Below are 15,744 nucleotides of genomic sequence, written 5' to 3'. Positions count from 1 at the left end.
ATATTGAAAAATCTTACATTTTATCATAGCACTGTTTTATTTCTATTTTCTGTAACTGAGTGAATCTTGTTTTCTGCCTTTGTATTTCAGAGGAAGGAGATAATATCTTCTACTTAATCCTGGATACTATATCCAAAGTCAGAGCATCCATTCCAAAGCAGAAAATTTCTGAAAACCAAATAATGCCATCATATGATGTTAGAATATTTTTCAAATGATGGTTCCTAATCGTGCACATTAGAAGAACTGGAATTTGAAGACCAGTTTGAGAAACACCAGTATCACCAGATTACAAGAAAAAGCAATTCAAAAGGAAGATCATGAATATAACAAGGGAAACATTTAATCAAAGACCAAAGCTTTTTAAACAACTGAGAGTTTTTATTAAAAAAAGACCTCAGACAGTAGTCTCCACTTATTCATGGGGTGTACACTCTGAGGCTACTCAGAGGATACCTGAAATCACTGATGTACCAAACCCTTACCAGGTTGTTAGTACGAGCTATTGTGACCAGTGGGTGGGTGGTATATATAGAGTGGATACACTGGACAAAGAGATGATTCACATCCCAGGCAGGATAGAGCAGATCACACAAGATTTCATCACAGTACTCAGAAAATCACACCATTTAAAAGTTAGAAATTATTTCTAGAATTTTCCATATAATAATTTTTGACCACAGTTGCCCATGGATAACTGAAATCATGGAAAGTGGAACTGTGGATATGGCAGGACTACTGTAACCATGACATCAGTGGTAGGAATTTGAAGCATAATTCTGCTGTAGTTGATTTTTTCAAAAGGCAACTCACAATTGAAAAATAATTTATCAGATATAAGAAAGATTGCATTAGTATCTCAAACTTTACTTATTCTGGAAATAAATGTAAAGCCAACATCTTTACATACCCACAAAAATTTAAAAATAAATAAATGTAAAGACCTAGTCCAGTACTGATGGAATCTGAGAAAATTTGTATGAGAGTGAAACCATACCTCTATACTGAATGTGGGAAAGGCTACACTTGTATTGCATCCCTGATCCAGCATCAGAAAACACATGTTGGAGAGAAATCTTATGAATATAAAATAGGTGATAAATCCTTCACCCAGAACACTAATCTTATCCAATATCAAAGAATACATACTGGAGAGAAACCTTATGAAAGCAATGAATGTGGGAAAGCTTTTAGTCAGATCACTAATCTTATTCAGCATCAAAGAGTCCATACTGGGGAGAAACCTTATGAGTGTAATGAATGTGAAAAAGCCTTTAGTCATAGGTCATTCCTTAGAAATCATGAGAGAATCCATACTGGAGAAAAACCCTATCCTTGTAATGAAGGTGGGAAGGCCTTCAGTCATATCTCTGCCCTTACTCAACATCATAGAATTCATACTGGGAAGAAACCACATGAATGTATTGAATGTGGAAAAACCTTCAGCCACAGCATCCACCTAATTGAACATCAGGGAATTCATTCTGGGGAAAAAATTCTACCAGTGTAAAGAATGTTGGAAAGTTTTTTTGTCACAGTACATCACTAATCCCACATCAGAGAACCCACACAGGAGAGAAACCATATCAATGCAATGAATGTGGGAAAGCATTGAGCCTACCCCAGCCTTCATTCAACATCAAAGAATTCATACTGGAGGAAAAACCCTATGAGTGTAATGCATGTGGAAAGCCCTTCAATCAGAGTGCACACCTGGCTGAACACCAGAGAACTCATAACGGAGAGAAGCCTTATGGTTGTAAAGAATATGGAAAAACCCTCAGTCAAAGTACACTCCTTAATGAGCATCTAAATATTCATTCTGGTATGAAACCCTATCAATGTAATAAATGTCAGAAACTGTTTTGCTATAGAACCTCACTAATTCGACATCAGAGGATGCATACAGGAGAGAACCCCTACCAGTGTAATGAATGTGGGAAATCCTTCAGCTTAACCTCAGCTCTTACTAAACATAAGCAAATACATACAAGAAACTCTAGGATTGTTATGTGAGGAATAATTTCAAGAAAAAACTCATTTACTTAATATTATACTATTTGTACTGAGAAGAAAGACTATTCTTATAATCTACAAAAGGTGTTATTGAAAGAGAAAGTGATAATGGAAGTGTTCATTCAAAACAGAGGTTTGTTTTTCAAAGACATATTTAGAAAGTTATTTTCAGAGATAATTTATTAAAATGCATATGTTTGCTTATAATAAAAAGCCTTTTGAAGTACACAGAAGTTTTAGTTCCCATGATCCCACAGCTCCGTGCTTAGCCTCTGAGGCAACTCATACTCCTAGTAAGAGGGAGGAGGCCCGGCATGGTGGCTCATGCTATAATCCCAACACTTTGAGAAACCAAGGCAGGTGGATCATGAGGTCAGATCAAGACCATCCTGGCTAACACAGTGAAACCCCATCTCTACTAAAAATAGAAAAAATTAGCTGGGTGTGGTGGCACGCAATTGTAGTCCCAGCTACTCTGAAGGCTGAGGCAGGAGAATTGCTTGAACCCAGGAGGCAGAGATTGCAGTGAACTGAGATCATGCCACTGCACTCCATCCTGGGAGAGACAGAGAGACTCCATCTAAAATAAAATAAGAGAGAGGAGTGCACAGACACATGGGCATGAACACACACATACACCCTGTCACTCTCCAAAAGCTGAGTCCAGGGCCTTGTGCCCTCTGCAGTGCTATCTGCTCTCTTGCCCTGGTACGGTCTACTTTATCCTTTCCTCTCCCTTGGTTGGGCATGGTGGCCCTTCACTTTCTTTTCATGGTCTCATTTCCTCTGTGGCACCTGCAGAGGTTTCTTGACTGGCTTCTTCAGCCTGCTGCTTGGGCTTGGTGAGAGTGGGGTGCAGAGAGAGAGACAGAAAAGAGTGAGTGGGACGCTGACCTCACCATCTTAGTTTGGTAAAACTATTAGACCAGGCTTCAAGCCATATCAAAAGCCAACTATGGCCTCACAAGTGTTCTGTCTCCACCTAGCTGCCACTAACCTTCAACTCCAGCTTCCCAGAGCCCTGCCTTTCACTGCAACTGCTGATTTGCCTGGCAGTTTTTGCCTCTCATTTCTGCATGCCTAGAACCTGGGGCCAGCAAGACCTCTTGCTAGTCTGGCAGGGGCATGAAGGGAATCAGAATTCAGACTCCATAGAATTTCCATTAAAATAGGAGAAAATTTTAAAAATGAATTAAATTCTCAACTCAAAAAACTAGTAAAAACATTCATGTATAACGAAACAAAATAATAAAGATAAAATCAGATATTGGTGATGTATAAAACACAAAGGCAGTAGAACTAACATATAAAGCTACATCCTCATTCATTTCTTTATTTACTTGTAATTTCTTTCCCTCCTCTTTTTCCCTCCATTTCCTTCTTTTCAACATGGCGACACATTCAACTGGAGAGGAAGCTGTTCACCTTCTTCAGTCAGCTACTTGTGCTTGTGCCCAATTTCATCTTGGGACTTTTTGTTTTTTTGGCAGAGTCTCCCTCTGTCACCCTGTTACCTAGGCTGGAGTGCAGTGATGCGATCTCAGCTCACTGCAACCTCTGCCTCCCCAGTTCAAGTGATTCTCCTGCCTCCCAAGTAGCTGGGACTACAGGTGTGTACCATCACACCTGGCTAATTTTTTTGTTGTTGTTATTTTTAGTAGAGACAGGGTTTCACCGTGTTGGTCAGGCTGATCTCGAACTCCTGACCTTAAATAATGTGCCCACCTTGGCCTCCCAAATTGCTGGGATTCCAGGCATGAGCTACCATGCCCAGCCCCAGGACTTTCCAGTTATCCTAGGAGCTCCCTTTACTTCTCTTTTCTGTATCATCTCCTATTTCCTGGATCCCAGATCTTTCTTTCTCTTAGTTTCTATCCTCATTTCATGAATTTATTCCTCCAGCAACTTCCCAAGAAAGGACACATTGAAGTAAATTTTTCAACTTTTCATATGTAAAACTGTTCCACTCTTAAACATGATTGATAGCTTGGCTGGTTATAGAACTCTAGGTTAAATACAGATGTTGGCAGTGTATAAATAACAGAAAAACAAAATAAATTTAAAAAAGAACTCTAGGTTTGAAATAATTTTTCCAGAGAAATTTGAAGGAACTTCTCTATAATTTCTTTTTCTTTTTTTTTTTTTTTTTTTTTTTTTGAGACAGAGTTTCACTCTGGTTGCCCAGGCTGGAGTGCAATGGCATGATCTCCTATCTTGGCTCACTACAACCTCTGCCTTCTGGGTTCAAGTGATTCTCCTGCCTCAACCTCCCAAGTAACTGGGATTACAGGCACCCGCCACCATGCCCGGATTTTTTGTATTTTCAGTAGAGATGGGTTTTCACCATGTTGGCCAGGCTGACCTCAGGTGATCCACCCACCTCAGCATCCCAAAGTCCTGGGATTACAGGCATGAGCCACTGTACCCAGCTGGCATTTCTCTATAATTTTCTAGCTTCCAGGGTTCCTGTTAAAAATGTCATTCTGATGTAGCTTGTGACCTGTTTTCCTTCCCCCTTTTTTTCAGAGGAAGTCTTGCTCTGTTGCCCAGGCTGGAGTGCAGTGGCACAGCCAAGTGGTGCAATCTTGGCTCACTGGAACCTCCCCATCCTGGGTTCAAGCCATTCTCCTGTCTCAGCCTCCCAAGTAGCTGGGATTACAGACATGCACCATTATGCTTGACTAATTTTTATATTTTTAGTAGAGATGAGGTTTCAGCATATTGGCCAGGCTGATCTCGAACTCCTGACCTCAGGTGATCCTCCTGCCTTGGCCTCCCACAGTGCTGGGATTACAGGCATGAGCCACTGTGCCCGGCCTTTTTTTTTTTTTTCCTGTGTGTGGACAAATATACTAACTATACCAGAAATTATCTATTCAACATCTCTTTTTTTTTTGAGATAGGTTCTCACTTTGTTACCCAGGCTTGAGTGCAGTGGCACCATCATGGAGTGGAGGGAGCTCATTGAAGCTTCCAACTTCTGGGCTCAAGTGGTCCTCCCACTTCAGTTCCTGAGTAGCTGAGACTATAGGTGCATACCACAACACAGGGCTAATTTTTAAATTTTTCATAGAGGTAGGGTCTCACGATGTCACCCAAGCTGGTCTCCAACTAGCCTCAAACTTGGGTAGTCTTTCCTAACCAACCTTCAAAAGCGCTGAGATTACAGGTGTGAGCCACCACACCTGGCCCAGATCTTCATTTAGTGCCTACTATGTCATGAGTATAATGGGGACTAAGACAAGGCCATGCCTCCACCAAAAAGATAGACAATATAAAAGTAAATAAACACAAAATCTTACACATTATTATCCATTCTAGGAAGAAAATAGAGTGCCTCAAAGTAAAGAACAGATATGCAAACTTGGATGGCAGGGTCATGGAAGGCTCTTCAGGGAGGTGATACTTAATCTGTTTGGATACATATGATCTGTTTGGATACAAGTAAAATGTGCTTACCTTTTGACAAGAAAATTCACCTTCTAGGAATATGGATTACAGAAATATACACACATACAAAAATGTATATGCAAAGGCATTTGCTCGTTCTTCCTCTCCTGCCCCATCACAATCCACTCTTGTCTGTTCATGTCCTTTGACAAAGTTTTAATGGGCTTGCTTGCTTTTTCTTGTAAATTTGTTTAAGTTCCTTGTGGACTCTGAATACTAGACCTTTGTCAGATGGATAGATTGAAAAAATTTTCTTCCATTCTGTAGGTTGATAATTTCTTTTGCTGTGCAGAAGCTCTTTAAAACTAGATCTCATTTGTCAATTTTTGCTTTTGTTGCTATTGCCTTTGGCATTTTCATCATAAAATCTTTGCCCATGCCTATGTCCTGAATGGTATTGCCTAGATTTTCTTCTAGGGTTTTTATGGTTTTGGATTTTACATTTAAGTCTTTAATCTATGTTGAGTTAATTTTTGCAGAAGGTGAGCCTACTTCTATCAATTCATCCCTCTCAGCTTCAGCCTAGTTCTATACCCTTGCTGGAGAGGTGTTGTGGCCATTGGAGAAGAGACGCTCTGGCTTTTTGATTTTTCAGTGTTTCTGTGTTGATTCTTTCTCATCTTTGTGGGCTTATCTACCTTTGATCTTTGAGGCTGCCAACCTTTAAATGGGCTTTTGTGGGGTCTTTTTTTGTTGATGTGATTGTTGCTTTCTGTTTTTTAAGCAGTCAGGACACTCTTCCATAGGGCTGCTGCTATTTGCCAGGGTCCACTCCAGACTCTAATCACCTCAGTCCCTCCTGCACATGGAGGTATCACCACTGAAGTTTGCAAAACACCAAAGATGGCATCCTGCTCCTTCCTCAAGACTGTAGAGTATATCTACCTAATAGAGCACTATAAAAGCACTGCATGTCCACACATGGAATGCTACACCATCAAATACTAGATAGTGAAATAAGTCTATACATTCTGATATAGAAATTTATCTGACATTCTGTTATTTACAGAAAACAAATTATAGAGCTATATATACAATACAGTCCAATTCACATAAAACAAAACTATGTGTACGTACATATATGTGAACAACTAAAAAAATCTTGACATATAGACATATAGACCAAATTGTTAATGATGGTTATATTTGTGGAGGTAAATCAAACTGGGGTTCAAGAAAGGAGTTACGATTGTTCTATATACATCTGTTTGCTTGCACTTTTAAGTAGAATATATATATGTATCTTGTATAATTAATAAAGTAAACCAACATAAGAAGAAAAATGATCATGACCAGTAGAGGTTGTCTTTACAGTACAATAAATTTCTCTTTACAAAAAATTCTATTACACAAAAAACGTTAATAATTATGATTAGAAAAATATGTTCACCCAAAACAAATTACCCATGATCTCAACATTTAGAGATAACAACTGCAGAGATACTGAATTCTTTTCCAAATAGCACGATACAGTACAAAACATTTGAAACATGTTCCCCCAACCCCACACTCAACAATATATAATTTATTTTTAAAGGCCAGTAAACATACAACTTCCAGATACTGCCCTTCACAGATCCCTCACTACTGAGCCATGCTGGCTCCATTCATTAATGCCTGAAAAAGTCTCAAATCACATACCTTCATTTAACACTCCCACACATGAAATCATTGAAACCATAGATCCTGGATTCCACAGAAATACCCTGACTGCAGGCTTTCATACACCCCTAAATCACAACATCCACAGAAGCCTCTCAACTGAATCCTAGACTCTCCTCCACCACTGATTTCCACTGATCACCAAATTGATCCTGACAGGCTATCAAAACTCACATCCAGCCATTCTCCAATAATCGACTTCTACAGCCATCAACCAAGAGCAAATCACAGTGGACTCTCAAATAACTCACATCACTAATTTCACAGTACCTCCTGTAAATTTCTGATTGTCATAGCTTCCACCAACAAAGAAATATCCCAAGTATAGACCCCACAGATCCTAATCACCATTACCCACAGGCAACCCCAATCATGAATTCCCACATCTATTCACTGAACACCACTGGCCCCTCCAAACACTGAATCCCACAACTTCCTCCAGTCTCTGAATTCTGGACATCCCAAACAATCCACAAACAGCGCGACCCCTGTAGACTGTCAACACTGACTCCCTAAAAATATTCCCCAAACCTGAGGCTCTGGCCCCCACAATCACTAAAAGCTATAGTTCTCTAATTTACTAACTTCTCACAAGTCTGCCCATTCATTTAGCTTCTACCAACACTCTCCTCCATAGGCCTCCTTCAGTTCCAGAGATGCTGCCAATCATTGATCTTCAGCAAATTTCAGTATATTCCTCATCCAACCATTTCACAGACCTTCCTCCCAAAGGTATCCGCCTGAAATCTCAGAATCCCCAAATTTAAGACACTCGTTTTCAGATTGCCCTCCATCTCAGAATCCCTGGGAAGTCCATCAATCCCAAATCTCTAGAGTGATGGGAAGACACTGGAGAATTTGAGCAGTGAAGTGAAGCGATCACATTCATTTCTACTCTGACACATTTGCTTTGAAAGCTGTGTAGGAGACAGTTTCCCCTTGTGAATGGAAATCAATGAAACGAAGATTAGAGCCAATAGCCATTGCCACGTTTCTCAGAGTTGTCAAAATAACAGACTTTTCCGTTTTTAAAAGGGACCGTAATGTGTACCAGTCCTGTAATTTGCACTGCAAATTATATTTCTATATAAATAACAAAAATAAACCACCATTTAATGCCCTCACAGAAACCTTCTCACAATACACAGTGGAAGAAAGGAAGTACCACCTGTATTAGATGGCTGTGGGTTGCAGCTCAGCTTCTGGCTGACCTGTTGGGAGCAACCCTGTGCCTTGCCCCACTTGCAGCCTCTGGTCCCACCAGTCAAGCGTCAATTCAGTTCGACTTCCTCTTTGACACCCTCAACCAGCCTCAACTGTATCCCAAGCAGCTGATAGAAAATGGAGTTATGAATTCTTCCCCTCTCATCTGTAGATGAGCAGGAAGAGATAAAAGCAGACAGTTGCAGAGATCTTGGCGAAGCTGCTGCCTCTGCGCCCCATGGGTACAGGTCTTTCTAAGACCACCTGTTATCTCCAGGATACTAAATCAGATGGACATATTTTCAGTCCTTATTTTACTTGACTTTTTAGCAGCATTCGACCTGCCTCCCTCTTCCCTTAATTTTTTTTTATATACTAAGTTATCAGTACATCACAACAGGCGACTTCCTAAGACAGTACCACTCCACACATTTCCTCATCAGTGCTCCTGCAGGAAAATAAAATCGCTCCTATTCTGCCACCTTGTGGCTATTTTACTTCATTTTCCTGCTTTGCTAGTTTTTAATAAAAAAGAATCTTGTGGTTTTATGAAGACTGCTTTCCCAGAAGAAAAAGCAAAGGACTCGCTTTCTTTTCCCTTTTCAAGGCAAAAGGGGGAGCTGATAGGGAAATATATTTGGTTTAAAAATGTATTAGTTAAGTCAGTACTCAGGAGGAAACCAGAAACAGAGAAGAATGTGAACCAGTTGTTTGAAGGGACAATGTCCAGTGGAGGGGGATATGGTGCCAGGCCATGAGCAAAAGAATGAAGAAAAGGGAAGCTGTTTGAAAGGAACTCGGAATGCAACCAGCTGACTGATACGGTTTGGCTCTGTGTCCCCACCCAAATCACATGTTGAATTGTGATCCCAAGTGTTGGAAGTGGGGCCCGGTGCAAGGTCATTGGATCATGGGGGTGGGTTTCTCCCTTGCTCTTGTGACAGTGAGTTCTCACAAGATCTGGTTGTTTAAAAGTGTATAGCACTTTCCCCTTCTCTGTCCTCTCTCTTCTCTCTCTTGCTCTCACTCTCCCTCTCCCTCCCTGCTGCTGCCTTGTGAAGACATACTTGCTTCCCCTTCACCCTTCCTCCATGATTGTTAGTTTCCTGAGGCATTCCCAGCCGTGATTTCTGTGCAGCCTGTGGAACTGTGAGTAAATTAAACTTATTTTCTTCATAAATTACCCAGTCTCAGTTAGTTCTTCATAGCTGCGTGGGGTTACCCATGTTGGTGCTCTAGGCAGAAGAATGCTTGTGTTTTTCCTGCCCGATCGCAGATACTTTGTCTTCAACTTCCTACGGTTTTTTGCACTAGACCTGACACTCAGCAAAGACTAGTTAGTTCCCAATAAGGGGGCCCTGGAGCAGTCTCCTTCTGCAGAAAACAGACCCGATTACTGCGACTGGCAGCAGCCAAAAGTAAGAGCTATTTTTCAGACAAGACTGAGTCAACAAAATGAGGCTGCATTTGAGGAATATAATTAATTTGAAGAATTGCTAAAATGTTTGGAGGCGAAGTACACTTTTCTTTAACCAAAGTAGGCCATTGTAATGCAGACGGCAGTGTGTGTCTGCCATGCTTTAAAGAAAACACCAGAGAAGCATCAATTTGTTGTCAGAAGGTAAAATTTGTAAAGGCCTATGGAGAGAATCACTCACTGTTTCTCAGTGGGAATGCTATGGATGTGCTGGATGAAAATGTTCCACCTTGTGGGGGACTGACCTGCACACTGAAGGGGGTTTATCACCTCCGGATCCAGGATACCAAATGTCAGTCATTCTCTCCAGTTACTGCAAACACCGAAAATACTCCCCCTACCTCATTTCCAAAACCTAGAACTGGTGCTGTCCTCAGTTAAGAAACTCTCAATCTTTTCATTTTTATCAATAGGTAAATTGAAGGCCAGAGAGGAATTTACCTAAACCACAGGTAAGATATATATACAAAACAATAAGAGATGATTTATTGAAAATCTACTACACAGAGCTCAGGGATACAAGGAATACAAGATATGGTCTCTGTCTTCAAAAGAGAGGAAAATATGAATGAACCAATATTTATTGGGAATCGATTGCTTTCCAGCCATTTCTACTTTTCAGGAAACTGAAGCTCACAGAGGTTGAATTGTGAAGTCAAAATCTGAACCCAGACTTTAATTATCTTTTCACTGTTACCTTTCCAATGTATGTGCAATCATAGAAACTAGTGTTTTGAATAATTACACAACAATTGAAAACAGGTTTAAAAAAATGACTGTGTGTCCTTTTAAACATACTAGAACACTGTTGTGTTTGTTTGTTTTTTGAGACAGAGTCTCCGTTTGTCATCCAGGCTGCAATACAGTGGAATAATCTCAGTTCACTGCAGCCTCCATCTCTTGGGTCCAAGTGATTCTCCTGCCTCACCCTCCTGAGTAGCTGGGATTAAAGGTATGTACCACCATGCCCAGCTAATTTTTGTATTTTTTTAGTAGAGACAGGGTTACACCACGTTGGCCAGGCTGGTCTCGAACTCCTGACCTCAAGTGATCCGCCCACCTCAGCCTCCCAAAGTGCTGGGATCACAGAGGTGAGCCACTACACCCAGCCTAGAGCACTATCTAAAAAGCCTTCATAGGCTCATCTGGCTCTCCTGGCAAATGCAGCTATGTTCAACTTATTATTTACTACTTTTTAAGAGCCAGACTCTGAAATTAGAAATTCATTTTTAAAACTGACGAAGTGCAAATCATTTTGTTTGGTAGATATGTAAATAACTTCTGGGCAATCAAGAAGATAACCGCAAAGTTGTACATTTATTGTCTTTAGGACATTAACCACTCTGTATCTAACTTAGCAATTTTATTCCAGATTTTTTTTCTCTTACTGATTTATATCAGCTTCTCATAGCCTCCTTTGAACCAGCTGTCATTCTTCTGCTTTTTAAATCATGAGTTAAATGATCAAATCTCTGAGACATGCTCCTATAGAGGATGGCTGTGCAACAGTTATGTTTCTTAACTCTTTGTGAATTACATTTTGATACTAACATGAGCCAATAAGTAGTTGGCTGCTGTTGTGTGAGAACAAAGCTCTACATGCAATGGAGACTATTAAAAGAAAAACTTCAGACAAATTTAAAAGAGTTTAACTGAGCAAATAAATATTTATAAGTTGAGCAGCCCTCATAACTAGAAGCTCAGAGGGTTCCACTCCTAAAGATGCACAGGCAACATTTATGGACAGGAAATGGAAGTGAGGTATAGAAATAACTTGATTGGTTACATCTCTGCCTTTGCCTGATTTCAACATGGTTTGATCAGTTGGTCCCCTGTGATTGACAAGCTTGGCTGCTGTGATTGGCTGAAATTAAGCTATTTGTTACAAAAGTATCCTCCTACTTAGGATTTCAGTTAGTTGCACATTAAGTCGCGTTGCAGTTTATGATATAGGAACTCTAATTGTGGAGGTAGCTTCAAGCCAAATTTAACTTAACAGGTCATACAAAGGACAAAAAAGATGACTGCTGAGAGAAGCAAGGAAGAGGAATTCTTGGCCAGGTGCAGTGGCTAACACCTGTAATCTCAGCACTCTGGGAGGACAAGGTGTGTGGATCCCTTTAGCCCAGGGGTTCAAGACCAGCCTGGGCAATATGGTGAAACTTCATCTCTACAAAAAATACAAAATTAGATAGGCATAGTGGTGCATGTCTACTTGGGAGGCTGAGGTGTGAGGATCACTTGAGCCCAGGAGGTCAAGTCTGTGGTGAGCTGTGATTGTGCCACTATATTGTAACCTGGGCAACAGACGTCTCAAAAAGAAAAAAAAAGGGGGGAGTCTTGAGCTGGGCTTTGGAGAAAGGGTAATAGGGTAATATTTGAACATGTAGAGAAGCAAAGACTTTCCGGGAGGAATGGCGTATGAGCAAAAGAAGAAAGAAATTAGGGGCTTTTGTAAAGACTGTAATTAGAAGAGAGATACTTAGCTAGTCTTTTTCCCCAGATCATGCTTTTGACCTTATAGGATGCAGAATATGCAGATTTCTAAAAAAACAAACACAGCTGGGTGCAGTGGCTCTTGCCTGTAATGCCAACACTTTGGGAGGCCAAGGTAGGTGGATCATGAGGTCAAGAGATCAAGACCATCCTGGCCAACATGGTGAAACCCTGTCTCTACTAAAAATACAAAAATTAGCTGGACATGGTAGTGCACACCTGTAGTCCCAGCTACTCAGGAGACTGAGATAGGAGAATCATTTGAACCCAGGAGGCAAAGGTTGCAATGAGCCGAGGTCGTGCCACTGCACTCCAGCCTGGCAACTGGGTGAGTCTCCATTTCAAAAAAATAGATAAATAAAAAATAAACACTGTAGAAGCTCAGTGAGGGCAAGGATTGCAGCTATTTTGATCAGCAGTGTCTCTGCTTGGACATATAGGCCTGCAATACCTGTTCAATAAATAAGTTGGTCACAATGAAATAATATGATTAGCCTCTATTAATTGAACACTTACTATGTGCTAGGCAGTGTCCCAAGCTCTTTACATAGATAATTGCATCAAATCCTCACAATGATAGTATGAAGCAAAATTTTCTCATTTGTAAAATTAAGTCCAACCTGTGGCAAAACCATAACATGAATAATCTCTACCTTGGGGCACTGTAACTCTTACCCTCAAGCATCCAAGATCCAAGACTTAGGATTGTTCTTCCCACTGCCAAACTGTATCCCCATCCCCCAAACTGGGGTGTCAGGGTCATTGGACTAACCCCCATCCCCTCCTAAATGATGTACTATTGAGAGAGACCAAGATGGTGCCTTGGGTAACCTGGGGCCACATGTAAGTAAGTACTTGCCGAATGGTGTTGAGTAGGTCTGGAGGTAGGCATCACTGAGATTCTTTATTTTCTTACCTGCAAGGAGCCCTCATATTGTGATGGAAACATTAAATTACAAAAGAGGGAAAAGAAGTCTACCTGTTACCGATACTAGTATGGTGTGCTAGACATAAAGACATATTGTTTAGATTCCTCCTTTAAGAAAGGACTTATTGCCCGGCTGTGTGGAGTGTGCTCCTTTGCTGACAGTCTTCAACCATTAACTCATTCAGATTTGCCTCAACTCTTGCGTTGAGGTACCAGTCTTCTCAGGTGGCCCCAGCCAACGACTGAGCAAAACTGTGGTACAAAGGCCTATCCATTTCTGCCTAACTCAGAACTCCTCTCACTTGCCCATTGGGCTGACAGAGACTTTGTCAGATCTACGTCACTGTCTGGCAACTCCCCTTCCCTAATTCTGCTTTCTCTTTTTTCCTTTCACAAGTGTTATTCCCCGATAAACCGTTTGCCTTCCTAAGTCTGTATTAGCATCTGTTACGGGAGCGGGGGCTGGCATCCAGCTGACACAGATGGAGTGTTGGTAGCTCCCAGCAATCTTCTCTTGGTAAAGGGAGTAAATATTTTAGAGCAAGTTTTGAGCCAGTATCAGCAGAATGGATAATCATCCTGGATGCTAGACCAAGGAATACTTCCATTCTGGCACATGAATTAAATAAGCTTGTGTTTCTTGCTGTTCTTGGAACTGAATATGCCTTAGTATTATAGAACAGGACTTGAATATTCCCATTGACTTCCTCAATGCATGAATTGTCCAATTAATTGAAAGTGTGAGTGAGGTCAAGGTCATTAAGTCCATTTCCAGTCAGCTAGTTACTGGGTTATAAATGGACTGTCATCTGCTCATACATGGACTCCAGAAACCCCTTACCCCACACACTGGGTCATTACTTGGGTCTGTCATTTTTCAGTGACCTGGCTGACTGTCACCCTTCCCTTAGGTCATGTATAAAGTGCCCTTGGGCAGAAGCATAGTCAGAAGTCACTGGGCTCCATGACTCTACCTCTGACAAATTGAAGTTGGGTAGGGGAGGCATAATGTGGTGACCAGGTGCTTAACTTGACACCATAAATGGAAGGGAACAGTTCTTATTTTTTGCTACAAAGGCATCTTCTAGTTCCTTAATAGGAGAGCAGTACTCCCTATTCATCCATCAAATATTTGTTGACCAGGAGAGAGTTGTTACTCTGCCTTCACTTGATTAAACTCTTGCAGCTACCCTCATAGTACCATGTTTTTAAGAAATCTGCATGCAGTTTCTTTGGTAGCAACTACCAGGCAAATTTCTCTAAGGGTCTACAGCCTTACTTATTCCTGTTCCTTCTATTCAACCATCTGCCCTTCATGTTCAATACCAAGCCCTCTATTCAACATCAAGCCCTGACCTGTGTAGTGGAATCAGTAAGAATAGGGGCTTTGGAATCCATTTGTTCACAAATGGGCTCTCTCATTTATTGGCTATGTGACCTTGGTAAAATTACTTCACCTTTCTGATTCTTAGTTCATACCACTGTAAAACAGGATAATGATATCTATCACACAGAGCTGTCATGAAAATTAAATAAGATAATGTTTGTAGAACACTCATCAAAACTTACTGAGTTCTTTTATTTCCAGCATCAAAATATTGTTTTTGTTTATGTGGCCCCAGGACAGATGAAACCTATTCTGCTGCAAAAATATATCTTTAAAAAAAGCAAAAGCTTGCTATATTTCACCCGTATCTTGTGAATTTGTGTTCCTTAGATAAAGTCCTGCTCATCTGGGGAGGAAAAAAATTTCTGGCTCCATGCCTAGAATTAGGTGGTCAGTCTTTCTCCTGTTACTCCTTTTATTCATTACTATTGCCACCTCTGTTTTCCTAACTTTTTCACTTTCGACCTGGTAGTTTGTTTGTTTTTAAACCATCCCCACAGTGGCCAGGAGTCTGAGGGCACAGCCCCCATCTGCTTTCTCTCTTTGGCCCTCAAAGTGCGTGGTATAGGCCTAATAGAAGAGGCACTGGATAATGTTAGTTGAATTAAGTTGAATCATCATTTAAAAAAAATTAATAGCATCATTTTGTAAAGCAAATTGCTGTACTACAGACAAATTACTCTACAGTTAAATTCCATACCCTGTGTATCTTGTGTTATACAATAGACATATTCCCTATAGATGGGTGGTCAAGTGAACTTTTATAAATTAAATCTTTGTTTCATGTGTTTATACTTTCTATATTGTCTGAGAGATGCTAACATCAGTGTTTTTTTGTTTTTTGTTTTGTCATTCTTCTCTATCTCTCTTCTCAATCCTCCTCACTATGGAAGTCTACAGTTCATTTGATGCAATATTTATTGGTCATCTACAATTTGTGAAACTGTTGTCAGGTTATTAATCTGTACTTCCTACCACAAATATTTAAATGCGGTACTAGAGTATTATTTAATGGAATCCTGTCATAAAGCAAAGCATCCCTCCTGATTGATTTTACATTTTAATATTATTTCACCTTTGGTTTGTCTGGGTTTTCTTTTACCAATTCTCTAGCTAGATTACATC

At 40.5% G+C, this 15,744-nt stretch overlaps 1 protein-coding gene across 1 annotated transcript; it reads left to right on the top strand.

Moving 5' to 3' along the window:
• Positions 1-216: 216 nt before the first annotated feature.
• Positions 217-4,790, top strand: ZNF883 (zinc finger protein 883). The gene is given in 5 exon segments (XM_074395186.1): positions 217-1,492; positions 1,494-1,526; positions 1,528-1,615; positions 1,618-1,658; positions 1,660-4,790. Coding segments are annotated over 5 exon segments (1,053 nt in total). The 5' UTR covers positions 217-958; the 3' UTR covers positions 2,017-4,790.
• The last annotated feature ends 10,954 nt before the right edge of the window (positions 4,791-15,744 follow it).

The sequence above is a fragment of the Saimiri boliviensis genome, chromosome 2, assembly GCF_048565385.1.
Source record: "Saimiri boliviensis isolate mSaiBol1 chromosome 2, mSaiBol1.pri, whole genome shotgun sequence".
In the NCBI taxonomy this organism is placed as follows: Eukaryota; Metazoa; Chordata; class Mammalia; order Primates; family Cebidae; genus Saimiri; species Saimiri boliviensis.
This window is presented reverse-complemented; position numbering and strand designations above follow the sequence as displayed.